Raw genomic sequence first — 14,549 nt, 5'->3', positions numbered from 1 at the left:
CTTGCTTATCGATTCTGTACCTCTGCCCATCTGACTCTGTTGCTGAACTCTGCCTGACATCTTACTACTCTCTTGCCAGCCGATTCTGTACTGTACCTGCCCGCCTGTTGCCGATCCTAGCCTGTCTGACCACTCTACTCACCAGTGAGCCCTTGTCACTGGTGAGGTATTCACCAATAGTACCCACCAGTCCTTTGGTGAGGTCTAGTCAAACTATTCAGTTACTGTGTACCAATAGTACCCACCAGCTGCTCTGGTGAGGTCTAGTCAAACTATTCAGTTACTGTTGCACCTAGCACTATACACCTTGCTATTCTGCTAGCTAAACTTGCATTATTGGTGATTCTGCAGATCACCACATAATCAGGTATAGCGTCTGTATTATCGGTGATACTGCAGATCACACAATAATCAGATGTTTGTGTTGCTACACCAATCGTTACAGGCAGGTGGTCATAGCTGCACACACCTTCCACTGAACACATGTGCAGCTTGACTCACTAACCGGCGCTAAGTGAGCCTAAAGACATAGTGGGCGCAAACCATGGAGTTAAGCGGCTTGCGCCCACACATCGCGCACAGCCCAAGGCAGTGTGTGCGCAGCCATTAATAGTGCGCGGTGCAACGATAAAGTTGCACCCGCTGCCCTGTAAACGTCGCACTTGGTGCGCCAAAATGGCGCATCGGGTGCCCCCAAACGGCACACCAATGCGCTGCTTCAGGGGGCACCCGATGCGGCAATTTCGGCGCACCAAGTGCGACGTTTACAGGGCAGCGGGTGCAACGTTATCGGCGCACCGCGCACTATTAACGGCTGCGCATGCACTGCCCTGGGCTGTGCGCGATGTAGCTTTGCACGGCTATTAGTGCCTGCAAAGCTACTTTTCGAGCACTAAGCGGCTTTTCACTCCGGCGCTAATACTTAGCGCCGGTTATTAGCGCCGGTTAGCGAATCGAGTCCGTGGAGGGTTGGCAGTGCTTGTACATTGACTGTCCACCAAACTGCTGCTGTGAGAGCCACTGCCACTGCTGGACAATAATATAAGGAGGCAGAAAATAGGGGGCCCGCTCTACTGCGCAGATGACTCACGCCTGAGCAGTAGAGAGGACCCGATCAGTATCGGCATTTTCCGCCTGACCCCGATTGGAAAGCCACTACTGCACCTGCTCAGGATCGCATAGGTATATTATGTATATGTGTCCTTTTCCACTTGTTATAAATCTCCATTGCTGATGAAAAGGCAAACCCTTCAGCTTAGCTTTGTACATCGCAGGGATTGTAAGTTCATGTTCAGGCACTGCAACAAATGTAAAATGTTTTACTAACTAACTTGTAGAAAGTGTCATGAGCACTGACATATGTTTGTTGTAATTTTCAATGAAAGTAAAGTGAATACTGAACGTGGGCGGTGTTACGCTAGCTGGTGTCTCGAGACTCAACCATTCTGGAGAATGTGTGTACCGTGTGCAGATTGTTCCTGAATTTATGAATTTCGGAGTGCACAGCTGAAAGCTCCTCATCATTAGCTTTGAGGTGTTAACAATGCTGTTACGAAACATGGACAGGCGATAAAAACAGCTTTACTAACTACGTCAGAAAATGTAGCAAACTTGAATAGTGAACTTTGTTGTTTGCTACTCGGCAGCATAGATATGGGGGCTGTACAGGAGAGTTGAAATGGTGAATTGTATCTGTGTTGTATTTACCCCAAATCTGCCAGTTATCTGTGATGCAACAAGCTCATAATTCGGATGGCAACCTGTCTCCTCACCTGCATGTGTTGGAGGTCAGGGCTGTTTTTGTAAATGTTTTGTTAACTTTTGTTTCACCTTGAAATTTTCAATAAAAAGAATTAAAAAAAAAATAAAAATAATAATTCGGATGGTAAATTTAGGTTGATCAGCGGGGAGGGCGCAGTCCAACAAATTTTCAATAGATTTCATGGTGAAACCTATTGAAAGACTGTGTGCCGTATATCAAGGGGGTCGATCCCTCTCTGATTAGATTTAGATCAGAGAGAGATTGAGCTGTTTGCCACATGCTTGCATCTATGCTTGTATGTGGCCACCTTAACCCCTTCAGTAACAGGTGCTCCTTTAACCACTTGAGGACCGTGGGCTGTAACCCCCTTAAGGACCTGGCACTTTTTTTCCATTCAGACCACTGCAGCTTTCACGGTTTATTGCTCGCTCATACAACCTACCACCTAAATGAATTTTGGCTCCTTTTCTTGTCACTAATAAAGCTTTCTTTTGGTGCTATTTGATTGCTGCTGCGATTTTTACTTTTTATTATATTTATCAAAAAAGACATGAATTTTGGAAAAAAAATGATTTTTTTTAACTTTCTGTGCTGACATTTTTCAAATAAAGTAAATTTTCTGTATACATGCAGCGCGAAAAATGTGGACAAACATGTTTTTGATTAAAAAAAACCCATTCAGCCTATATTTATTGGTTTGGGTAAAAGTTATAGCGTTTACAAACTATGGTATTTTCCCATTTTCAAGCATCTATGACTTTTTTGACCCCCTGTCATCTTTCATGAGGGGCTAGAATTTCAGGATAGTAAAAAAAATACCCCCCAAATGAAATGGGGTCATTTGTGGGGTGTGTTTACTGTCCTGACATTTTGGGGGGTGCTAAATTGTAAGCACCCCTGTAAAGCCTAAATGTGCTCATTGGACTTTGGACCCCTTAGCGCAGTTAGGCTGCAAAAAAGTGCCACACATGTGGTATTGCCGTACTCAGTAGAAGTAGTATAATGTGTTTTGGGGTGTATTTTTACACTTACCCATGCTGGGTGGGAGAAATATCTCTGTAAATGCCAATTTTTTAATTTTTTTTACACACAATTGTCCATTTACAGAGATCTTTCTCCCACTCAGCATGGGTATGTGTAAAAATACACCCCAAAACACATTATACTACTTCTCCTGAGTATGGCAATACCACATGTGTGGCACTTTTTTGCACCCTAACTGCGCTAAGGGGCCCAAAGTCCAATGAGTACCTTTAGAATTTCACAGGTCATTTTGCGACATTTGGTTTCAAGACTACTCCTCACGGTTTAGGGCCCCTAAAATGCCAGGGCAGTATAGGAACCCCACAAATGACCCCATTTTAGAAAGAAGACACCCCAAGGTATTCCGTTAGGAGTATGGTGAGTTCATAGAAGATTTTATTTTTTGTCACAAGTTAGCGGAAAATGACACTTTGTGAAAAAAAGCAATAAAAATCAATTTCCGCTAACTTGTGACAAAAAATAAAATCTTCTATGAACTCACCGTACTACTAGCGGAATACCTTGGGGTGTCTTCTTTCTAAAATGGGGTCATTTGTGGGGTTCCTATACTGTCCTGGCATTTTAGGGGCCCTAAACCGTGAGGAGTAGACTTGAAACCAAATTTCTCAAAATGACCTGTGAAATCCTAAAGGTACTCATTGGACTTTGGGCCCCTTAGCGCAGTTAAGGTGCAAAAAAGTGCCACACATGTGGTATCGCCGTACTCGGGAGAAGTAGTACAATGTGTTTTGGGGTGTATTTTTACACATACCCATGCTGGTTGGGAGAAATAACTCTGTAAATGGACAATTGTGTGTAAAAAAAATCAAAAGATTGTCATTTACAGAGGTATTTCTCCCACCCAGCATGGGTATGTGTAAAAATACACCCCAAAACACATTGTACTACTTCTCCCGAGTACGGCAATACCACATGTGTGGCACTTCTTTGCACCCTAACTGCGCTAAAGGGCCCAGAGTCCAATGAGTACCTTTAGGTTTTACAGGGGTGCTCAAAATTTAGCACCCCGCCCACTTGCCAGGACAGTTAACAAACCCCACAAATGACCCCATTTTGAAAAGAATACAGAACAAGGTATTCCATGAGGGTAATGGTGAGGTCATTGAAAATTTTATTTTTTGTCACAAGTAAACGGAAAATGACACTTTGTTAAAAAAAAAAAAAAAAAAAAAAAATTCTGCTAACTTGTGACAAAAACTAAAATCTTTTATGAACTCACCGTGCACCTCACATAATACTTTAGGGTGTCCTCTTTCCAAAACGGGGTCATTTGTGAAGTCTGTCCTGGCATTTTAGGGTCTCTGCAATCATTACATGTATGGCCAGTATTAGGAGTTTCTGCTATACTCCTTATATTGGGTATACGGGTAATGCACTCTGGGCTGAAAGGAAAAATGAACGGCAAACATACCTTGCTCCACATCAATGGCAGATCTTCCTCCACATCAATGGCAGTGATAACCTCAGGAGAGAGACAACCCGTGCCACCCTGCACTCAGGGTGAGCCACCAACTTATGTGACTGGGCCTCAGAACTTTAGTATACAGCATTATGCCTGTAGGATAGAGCAATATGCCTGCCAATAGAGCTGACTCTGTGTGGCATTAAAGCATCATCATAGGCCCAAAGTAAATCACATATAAACCAGGGGTGTCCACACTCAAGGGAAATTCAAACATGCCGTCTTATATCGCCAACCCAGGACAGATCAGCAATATAAAGCATGGAAACCGATCCTCCTTCCGACTTTTATGCTTACCTGTTTGGTTTTCAAGCTTACCTCTCCTCCCCCTGGGACAACGTGCGAAAGACCACTGAGTGTGTGCCTACTCCTGTGTCTGGAGTTCCCTAGGTTATAATAGTGTACCTCTCAAAGCACTCCCCTATGCATAGGCCAGGCTGGTCAGGACATTTGGGACAATAAAAACTGGTGTCATTCCTTCTTCTAGCACTGCTGCAGACCCGACAACGTTTTCTTCGGATGCGTTGACCTGGGGCACACGGAATCTGATAGGCATAATGCCTTCCATGCAGCCGGCTAGTTGCATCTGGGGGGGGGGGGGGGGGGGGCTGGCACCTCCTGGATACAGGACGTCCAGAATGATCTGTTCCTGAAATTGAAGGAAAGATCCAGTTCTCCCAGCCTTACTGTAGAGAACAAAGCTGTTGTAAACTGCCAATTGAATCAGATAAAAAGACACTTTCTTATACCAGCGTCTTGTTTTCCGGGAAATTAAATAGGGCGCTAACCTCTGGTCATTGAAGTCCACCCCTCCCATGTTGACATTATATTCGTGGACGACAAGGGGCTTTTCAATGACCGCAGTTGCCCGTTGAATTTGGACTGTCGTGTCTGTGTGAATGGTGGACAGAAAGTAAACGTCCCTCTTGTCCCTCCATTTCACCGCGAGCAGGTCGTCAGTACGCAAGGCGGCCCTCTGCCCCCGTTCAAGTCTGGTGGTAACGAGCCGTTGGGGGAAGCCCTGGCGACTAGGCCGCGCAGTGCCACAGCATCGGATTCCTTCTAACTTTAAGTGCTGAAAGAGGGCCACACTTGTGTAATAATTGTCCACAAAAAGATGGTACCCCTTCTGGAACAAGGGTGACACCAAGTCCCACACAACCTTTCCACTGCTCCCCAGGTAGTCACGGCATCCGACTGGCTCCATAGACCCTAAAACGACATGTATAGCCTGTGGCCCTTTCACAGAGCTTATACAGTTTCACCCCATACCGGGCGCGCTTGCTTGGGATGTACTGTTTGATGCCAAGGCGCCCGGTAAAGCGTAAGAGGGACTCGTCTACGCAGATGTTCTGTTCAGGGATATAAGCATCTGCAAATGTTGATGACAGGTGGTCTATGAGGGGCCGAATTTTGTGGAGCCGGTCATAAGCAGGGTGGCCCTTTTCATGACAGGTTTCGTCGTCGTTGAAGTGCAGGAAGCGCAGGATGGACTTAAATCATGTCTTGGACATGGCAGCAGGGTACAAGAGAACATGATGTACTGGGTTCGTAGACCAATACGACCGCAATACATTCTGTTTCATTAGTCCCAAGTGAAGGATAAGGGCTAAAAAGATTTTAATGTCGGAAACTTGGACTGGTTTCCACCGGAAAGGCTGGGCATAGCTGCTCTCCGGGTGCTCGGTGATGAATTGTGTGGCTTTACGGTTGGTCTCAACCACAATTAAGTCCAAGAGAACCTGGGTGATGAACAGCTGCAAAAAGTCTAGGGCCGTTCCTAGATGAGCTGTCGCCACCTGGACTCCAGACTGGGCGGTGAAAGGGGGCACTACGTCTATGGGTACTACGAGCCCGTCTTCTTCTTGGTGGCTGCGACGGGGGTACTACTGCACTTGCCACCGTACCAGTTTCAACTTCCATGCTGGCGCTCACCACTTCACCAGGGTCTACAGAAGTACTGGTACCAAGTCCAGGAGATGCTGCGCTGCTGGTGCCTGCCTCACCAAGAAAACTATCATCAGCGCTAGCACCACCCTGCTGCCCTTGAGGCGGATCCTGCGCCACCTGCGGTCTAACGACATGGGGTCTGGTACGCCTGGCTCTAGCCGGGACCAAAGCCTCGTCATCACTTTCGGTCAGGGAACCACTGCTTTCCACAGGTTCAAATTCGGACCCGGATGATTCGTCGGGTAAGTCTTCCCAAAAGATCTCATCCGACTGGTCCATGTACCTGTATACCTCCTCATCGGAAATCCCCCTTCTTGCCATTGTGGATTGCTAAATTTATGGGGTTTTCCTCCGAGACTACCCAGAAAAAAAGAGCACCTACCTAGCAAAAGGGAGTATTTGAGAGGTATTGGGGTTGGTGGGAAGTGAGGTCTCAGAGGCAATCAAACAATCACGGGACAATCAAATACAACTACAGCACAAGCAAATCTGATGCACTCGGAAGGTGGTGGTTGGAGGTGGTGGGGGGGAGGGTGGGGTTGGGTGTGGTGGGGGGGATGGTGGGGTTGGGTGTGGTGGGGGGGATGGTGGGGTTGGGTGTGGTGGGGGGGGAGGGTGGGGTTGGGTGTGGCGGGAAGTGGGGTCTCAGAGGCAATCAAACAATCACGGGACAATCGAAGCCGATCACGGGACAATCAAATACAATTACAGCACAATCGAATCCAATCACAGCACAAGCAAATCTGATGCACTCGGAAGGTGGTGGGGGGGAGGGTGGGGTTGGGTGTGGCGGGAAGTGGGGTCTCAGAGGCAATCAACCAATCACGGGACAATCGAAGCCGATCACGGGACAATCAAATACAATTACAGCACAATCGAATCCAATCACCGCACAATCAAATCTGATGCACTCGGAAGGTGATGGGGGGTGGGGGTGGTGGTGGGGTGGGTGTTGTTGGGAAGTGGGGTCTCAGAGGCATTCAAACAATCACGGGACAATCGAAGCAGATCACGGGACAATCAAATACAATCGCAGCACAATCGAATACAATCGCAGCACAATCTAATACAATCACAGCACAGTCAAATACAATGCACTCGGACGGTGATTAGGGGGGGGGGGGGTCTGAGGGCGATTTGAGGGGGTGGGGGGTTGATCAGGAGCCCGCACGGGGCAGACTGAGTCCTGATCTGATGAGAGGCAGACACAGGGGGTTACTGATCGCAGATCAGTTAGTGATTGCTGGGGAGGACAGATGTAAACATAGAGCAGGGGATGTAATCAGAAGGGGGGTATGAGGGCAATCGAGGGTCTGGGCAGGTGATCGGTTGCCCCCGCGGGGCAGTTAGGGTCTGCTCTGATAGGTGGGGGTGCTGAGGGGTGATGGACAGGTAATAGACAGGTGATCAGAGGGGGATCAGGGGGTAAGGTAGCTGTATACAGATGTATACAGTATACAGGGGGGTAGTCTGGGATGGGGTCTGGGGGTGATCTAAAGGTAGGGGAGGGGGATCAGGGGTGCCTAGGAGGCAGTTAGGGACCTAAACTAAGGGACAGCGTCAATAGTTAGTGGCAGGTGGGGGGGGGGGTTATAGGGGTGCAAGACTGCTGGCAGGGGTCTGCTGGGGTGATCAGGGGGGGGGGTCTGAAGGCTGGGGTGGGAGATCAGGGGGGCTAGGCACAAAAATCAGCAGTGTGGAGTGTCACTTACAAAATGCTTCCTCTTTGCTGGTGGTCTCTGGAACAATGAGACCACGAGGCGAGGAGGAAGCATGTATAAGGCACTTTGTTTACCTAACAAAGTGCCTTATACTCCCTGATTGGCTACATTTACGGATTCCTCCGCTCGCCGGCGCTGCTAAGTGGCCGGCGAGCGGAGACTAAATGCCGGGCTTCCGATCCCCGGCGGAGGATCGCGTCACGGATGACGCGATCACTCCGCCCATGCCCCTACAAGGACCGCCGCCATTTGTCAATACGCCGGTCCTTGCGGGGTCCACTTCCCGGCTGCCAATTGTCTATACGGCGGTCGGGAAGTGGTTAAGGACCAGAGACTGCTGGTACCAGAAACCGGCTCCATCCAATGAATCGCAGAATGAAACAGAATCATAAATTCCCCGATTCTTTAAAAATAGTCTGAGCAGTGCCATACATGCACTCCAGCCCACTCACCTATTCTTTCCCTGCCGCAAGTGCAGTAGGTGCCAGTTGTAATATATGTGCACAGCACTGGGTCCACACTGTATTGCAATTGCTGATTAGATACTGTATGTATATATATATATATCTAATTAGGAACCTAGACACTGGACAGTTCCTATGCCGCAGACTGGTTATGCTGAAGGGTGCATTCTTCTCATTCACACTATAGCCTCGCATACATGCTAGATGGTTTTGGCTAGGAATCTAGCTAGCATTCGTCACTGAGAGATCCAGAGGGCTGAATCATCTCAGCCGAGTGTAGGCTGAGTGCATTGTTTACCACCTTACTCCTCTAAGGAGTGTTTTAAAGGGATTAGCATTCCAAATTTTGTATGCGACTAATAAATTGTATTTTTGCAAGCACATGAAGAAGCTTCAGTTTGATAGTTTTGTATGCATTTTTGAGAAAAGGTAACTGAAGCAGCTCCTCGTTTAGAGAGTAGTGCATTGATAAACTGCTGGCCACCCGCAATTGTTCCTTTTTAACCTTACTCCTCCCACTCAAAGCTGCTCTACTGTGCGCCTCACGGTTGTCACTCCACCCTCAATTGCGGGTGAACATGTCGCTAGCCTGTAGAAAGTATTACTATACTCTGGGCCAGTGGGTCGACAGTCTTCAGCCTCTAGTCCATAGGTTACCAGGTTTTTTTACGTGATACAACACATCTTCTGAATAGCTTGGAATCTTTGGAGTGGAGAAACCACCACATATGGGTCACCATGGACGTGACCTTTTTCTATTCCTCTATTCCCCATGGTCTTGTCCTCAGGGCCTTGGATTTTCATATCCACAAATATGGCTCTTTCTCTACTGCGACCAAGGACTTCCTCATGTTGGCAGTGGATCATCTATTGACCCATAATTATTTTATGTTTGATGGGATTTTCTATCTCCAGAGATGCGGAGCTTCGATGGGAGCCAAGTTCTCCCCATCCCTAGCGAATTTGTACATGGGATGGGGTTGGAGCTCTGCATCTTTGGGTAGGGGAACCCCTTTATAGATTATATTTTTTGGTATGGTAGGTATATAGATGATCTGCTGCTGATATGGGGAGGTCCTTCCGACGCTTTATCTGATTTTCTTTCTTACTGTAATGACAATGGTCTTAACCTATCCTTTACTATGTGCCACAATTCCACTGAGATTGACTACTTGGATTTAACCCTAAGTAGCTCTCAGGCAATTCGCTCCTACTGGCCTCCAGTTGCCATCCAGGCCATACTCTGATGGCAAGTCCTTATAGGGAAATTATTAAAGTAGCCAGAAATTGTTCTGACCCCGACATTTTGGGACAGGAATTGGATTTGGTAGAGAAGAGACTCAGAGAACGGGGATATAATAGCAATCTAATCAAGAAAGCTAGACAGCAGGTGTTATATAAGAGCCATTGGGATTTGCTTTGTATGGGCACCGGTAGCAGATCTAGGCAAAACAGAGGGTTGGCGTTTACAACCCCTTATAGTCTGGAGTACAACAAGGTTGTTAGTATAGTGAAGAAATACTTGCCTATTCTGCATTCAGACCCTAAACATCAAAAGATCTTGGGGGAGGGTTGTAGATTTTCCTCACGCCTAGCTCCCACTTTAGGGACTCATCTCTCTCCAAGCCTCTTCTCAATCTCGGGCAGACTGGTTCCCACATGGCTAACCTACAAAGGTTCTTTCAAATGTGGTTACAATACCTGCAAATACTGTTGTGTCCACAACCAAACACGTGAGATTGCATCGATCTCCAAAAACAAAAAAATTGAGATCAAACAGTTTATCAATTGTAATTCTAATAATGTGGTGTATCTCATCACATGTGTCACTTGTGAACTTCAGTATGTGGGTTGTACCACTCGTCCTCTGCGACAACTTATCTCAGAGCACTATAATGGACCTTCTAGGAGTATCAGGAATGAGGCCTATGCTACTCAGGTCTCTAGTGTATCTAAGCATTTTTTGAATGTACACCTGGGGGGGGGGGGGGCATGAGTAGTTTCAGCTTTCAGGGGGTAGAAATGATAATATGTTCACCCAGAGGGGTGATATGTATAGGCTTTTATTAAAATGTGAAGCCTCATGGATATGGAGGTTGGGCACACGTATTCCTGCGGGTTTAAACTCGAGATTAGATATTATCTTAACTTATGATGCCAGAACCTAGCTCTTAACCTAGCTGGCACTATTTTCTCTACTGCTTCTTTCCTGTGTGTTCCCCTGTTTCGCCTCCATATGCCCTCATTACATGCTCTTTTTGATAAAAATGCTTATATGATGTATTCATAATATGGGTGCCATTTGTATTTCTGCTAAAATTTGAAACTTGGTGCTTGTCTTTGTTATTACGGTTTTACATTTTCTATTTTGCATACTGGCATAGCCATTTTACATTTATATATGTATACCTGTTGCCTTAAGATAAGTAGCCCTGTCCATTGTGCAATGTATTTGTATGTAAGCTATGATTAAGGAGCCATGCAGAGCTCCGATATGCGTGAGCTTTTTTCTGTGTATTCACTGATGTGTTAAATAAAATGTTGGAGATTTTTTACCCTGCCAATGGTGTAGCGGGACATCCTCCTTTTGTTGCCTGTTTCTAAGATACCTGGATCTCAGGCTCCCATTGGCTATGTATCGGTGGTTGTAGCGATTCTACTACCTTTTGCTATAGTATTTCTATGTTGCTCTGTGATTTCTGATTTTTTCCTCTGTTTCATGGATTTGTTAGTGCCTACTGGAAGAAAACTACAGGCATTGGGCCACTTTGGGAATTGCAAACATAGATTTAGTAGTGTGCAGTTTATTACACTGTGTTTTTGCAATTTGGTCATGGCTACAAGACACAGGATCAAGAGGACTGCCAGGCAACGGGTGTTGTTTAAAAAGGAAATAAATATGGCAGCCTCCGTATCCCTTTCACCTTGGATTCCCTTGGTGAATGGCCCTTGTTCAATTAACTTTTTGGCCTTAGTTTTCTCTTAGGGGATATTTTCTCACTGTATCAATATGTCCTTGAAGCCACCAGCAAGCAAGGTAAAACTTTTGTGTCAGGCTACATTCACAGTGGGATGTTGCGGAGCAGCGTTATAAAGTCTTATAACGCAGCTTACTGCACTGCAATGATAAGCCTATGGGATGTTCACAGAGCGACGATAGTGTTGCATTGTAACATGAAGCGTTATGGTAACATACTGCTGCAGTGCGTTACCTCTGAACGCACACATTACCAGGTACAGGAAAGCCAACTTTTCACTGCCTCTATGCTTTACTGTACCTACTGTATGCAACAGTAACGCAGCATTGCCATCTTTTTTTGCGTTGCGTTGTAATGTTGCGTTGCGACTTTAAAGTTCCATTGTGAATAAGCCCTCATAACTACATCTGTGAACTTTCTACTGCAGTCATAGCCAGGCACTGCAGCACTTTTTGAATTTTTTACAAGTAAATTGAGCAGCTATTTATGCAAAGATATGCAGATTTGCTTATCAAGTTTTTCTTATACCTTGATTAATATTTTTAGTGTCATTACCTTTTAGTACATTTAAATCTGCCTAGTAGCATTTGCTGCCTTGCTGATTTTAGTGCTTTTAGTTTTTCATATTCTGATCTCTACTATGTGATGAAGCTTTCAATGAGAACAGAAGTGGGCAGACTTTAGTTAGAAGTGAGCAGACTTAAGTTAGATAGTTTTAAAGAATTGATTCAATTCATTGTTTTTAGGCTCTCCTAAAAAATGTGATTACATTTCATTTAAAAACCTTCACGTTTAATTGACCCTTCTAAAATGCATAGTTTAATCTTGTTCATTAATATAATTTCACAAAATGGATCACATTCACATTTTAATGTGTGTAGCCATTGTAGGAAATGCTCACCTTTTTATATTTTCAAAAAACACTTGTTAGATAAGTGTAGATTTGCCTTCAGTTTTGTAAAATAACATTTTAAATATTTAATTGGTGTTGCCTAAAACACTAGCTACAATATATGAACACATTTTTTATTTATTGCTCCTATTTTTTGTTTTTCAGTTCTGGCAAGCTCAGTACAATCAGGTGACAAAAAGGGAACATTTGCTATGGTGATTTTCTTTTCCCGTATTTAACTGAGGATTTTACTGCAACATTTTTAGTAGAGGTACCCATGGAAACATCACAGAAGCCACCAGTTGGGTAAGTACCTGGACTGTTATCAACACAAAAGCCTGCATGCTTGTGAATCCTCTAGTAATGCTCCAGGACTCCCTTACATTCCTGAAGCCATATAAAGCTGAAGACATGCTTAGTGCTGTGTCTTTTATATGCTACATCTGTTTTTATAATTTGCAGGTTAGTGGAAACAAACAAGTATGTCAGTTTACATTGAGAAGTTTAGTAAATTGGGTTGAGCTTTTGATACCTAGTTTGGTTTGAAAAATGTATGACGTTTTTGTTTACATAGATGCTTTGTAAGGGTAAAGAAAAACATGTATTTTAAGTCCAAACAAGGTGCAAAGGGAACTTTACCAACAGAAACCCTCAGCTGATTAAGAAGAATGTAAAACAAAATGTGAAAGCTTGACTTAGTTTGCTTTAAAGGAATACTGTAGGGGCGTCGGAGGAAAATGAGTTGAACTTACCCGGGGCTTCTAATGTTCCCCCGCAGACATCCTGTGCCCGTGCAGCCACTCACCGATGCTCCGGCCCCGCCTCCGGTTCACTTCTGGAATTTCAGACTTTAAAGTCTGAAAACCACTTTGCTTGCGTTGCCGTGTCCTCGATCCCACTGATGTCAGCAGGAGCGTACTGCGCAGACACAGACCATACTGGGCTTGTGCAGTACACTCCTGGTGACATCAGCGGGAGCGAGGACACGGCAACGCAGGCGCAGTGGTTTTCAGACTTTAAATGCTGAAATTCCAGAAGTGTTCCGGAGGCGGGGCTGAAGCATCAGTGAGTGGCTGCGCGGGCACAGAACGTCTGCGGGGGACCATTAGAAGCCCTGGGTAAGTTCAACTCATTTTCCCCCGACCCCCTTACAGTATGGGATAAGTGATTGCTAAACTTTTATGGTAGTTGAATACTGGTAAGCTTCTGAATCAAACATCTAATATTAGTTTTAAGGTGCTCATATACTTGCTTGATTTTCCTGGTCTCCCCATCTAAAATGTGCTCCCCCCCAGGCTGTACAGAGTAGCAGAGTTTACGCCCACCTGTCTGCTGGCATTCCCCTCTGTGTCTTCTCTCCATTACTGCTACCCTATGATCCGACAACATGTACATTACATGACCACATACATGCTGACTGGTCACGCGGGACAGGCGCACTAACGGCGATGGAGAAAAGACATAGGACACAGGAGGAGTGCGGCAGCAGGCAGTTGAGCGTAAACTCTGCTACAAATTCTTTGCACAGCTAAGGGGGGGGGGGGGGGGGGCATTAGATGGGGGAGTCCTGGGGGTTAGCAGTGGGTTGCACCTCTACAGATTTTTATGCTGAAATCTATTGAAAGTCAATGTACAGTGTACAGTGTGTGGTAATAATAGATCCCTCTTTGATCAGATTTCGATCAGAGAAAGTCTAGCTGATGGTCGAATCTGGTGGCCATCTATAAGTATATGACCACCTTTAGAACTGTAAAGGCGGCTCTATATGCAACATTCCAAATTGGTGATAACAGCTGATGCACCATAGTGTGAAATCTGATTAGAATCTGTTGCTACCACTACTACATAGCATTTTTACATTACAAGATTACAAGCAGATTTAATTAAAGCAATCAATAAAATCTGCCGGTTAATGACCATCATTTGCACATGAGCTGCCATTCGTACTGTGTTCTTTAAAGTGTACCTGTCATGGGGCAAAAAGCAGGACTGTGGAGTCGGTACAAAAATCATCCCACTCCGACTCCTCAGTTTATGAAACCACCGACTCTGACTCCAGGTACCCAAAATTTCTCTGACTCCTAGACTCCGACTCCTTAGTCTAATTTTTACAAAGGCTATGGATTTGGTTCAAAAATCATCCGACTCCTCAGTTTATTGAAACCACCAACTTCAACTCCAGGTACCAAAAATTACTCTGACTCCTAGACTCCGACTCCACAGGCCTGGGCAAAAGGCACTTTTTTACTTACCTGGGGCTTCTTTAGCCCCCCAAA

At 45.4% G+C, this 14,549-nt stretch overlaps 1 protein-coding gene across 1 annotated transcript in view; it reads left to right on the top strand.

Moving 5' to 3' along the window:
* COBL (cordon-bleu WH2 repeat protein) overlaps window positions 1–14,549 on the top strand; it is a 609,262-nt gene that overhangs the window by 15,769 nt on the left and 578,944 nt on the right. Inside the window, exon 2 of the mRNA XM_068236528.1 lies at window positions 12,439–12,579. Within this exon, the coding sequence (XP_068092629.1) occupies window positions 12,551–12,579 (29 nt within the window). The 5' untranslated portion in view covers window positions 12,439–12,550. The remainder of the gene's footprint in view (window positions 1–12,438; window positions 12,580–14,549) is intronic.

The sequence above is a fragment of the Hyperolius riggenbachi genome, chromosome 5 (genome assembly GCF_040937935.1).
Source record: "Hyperolius riggenbachi isolate aHypRig1 chromosome 5, aHypRig1.pri, whole genome shotgun sequence".
NCBI classification, from domain to species: domain Eukaryota; kingdom Metazoa; phylum Chordata; class Amphibia; order Anura; family Hyperoliidae; genus Hyperolius; species Hyperolius riggenbachi.
This window is presented reverse-complemented; position numbering and strand designations above follow the sequence as displayed.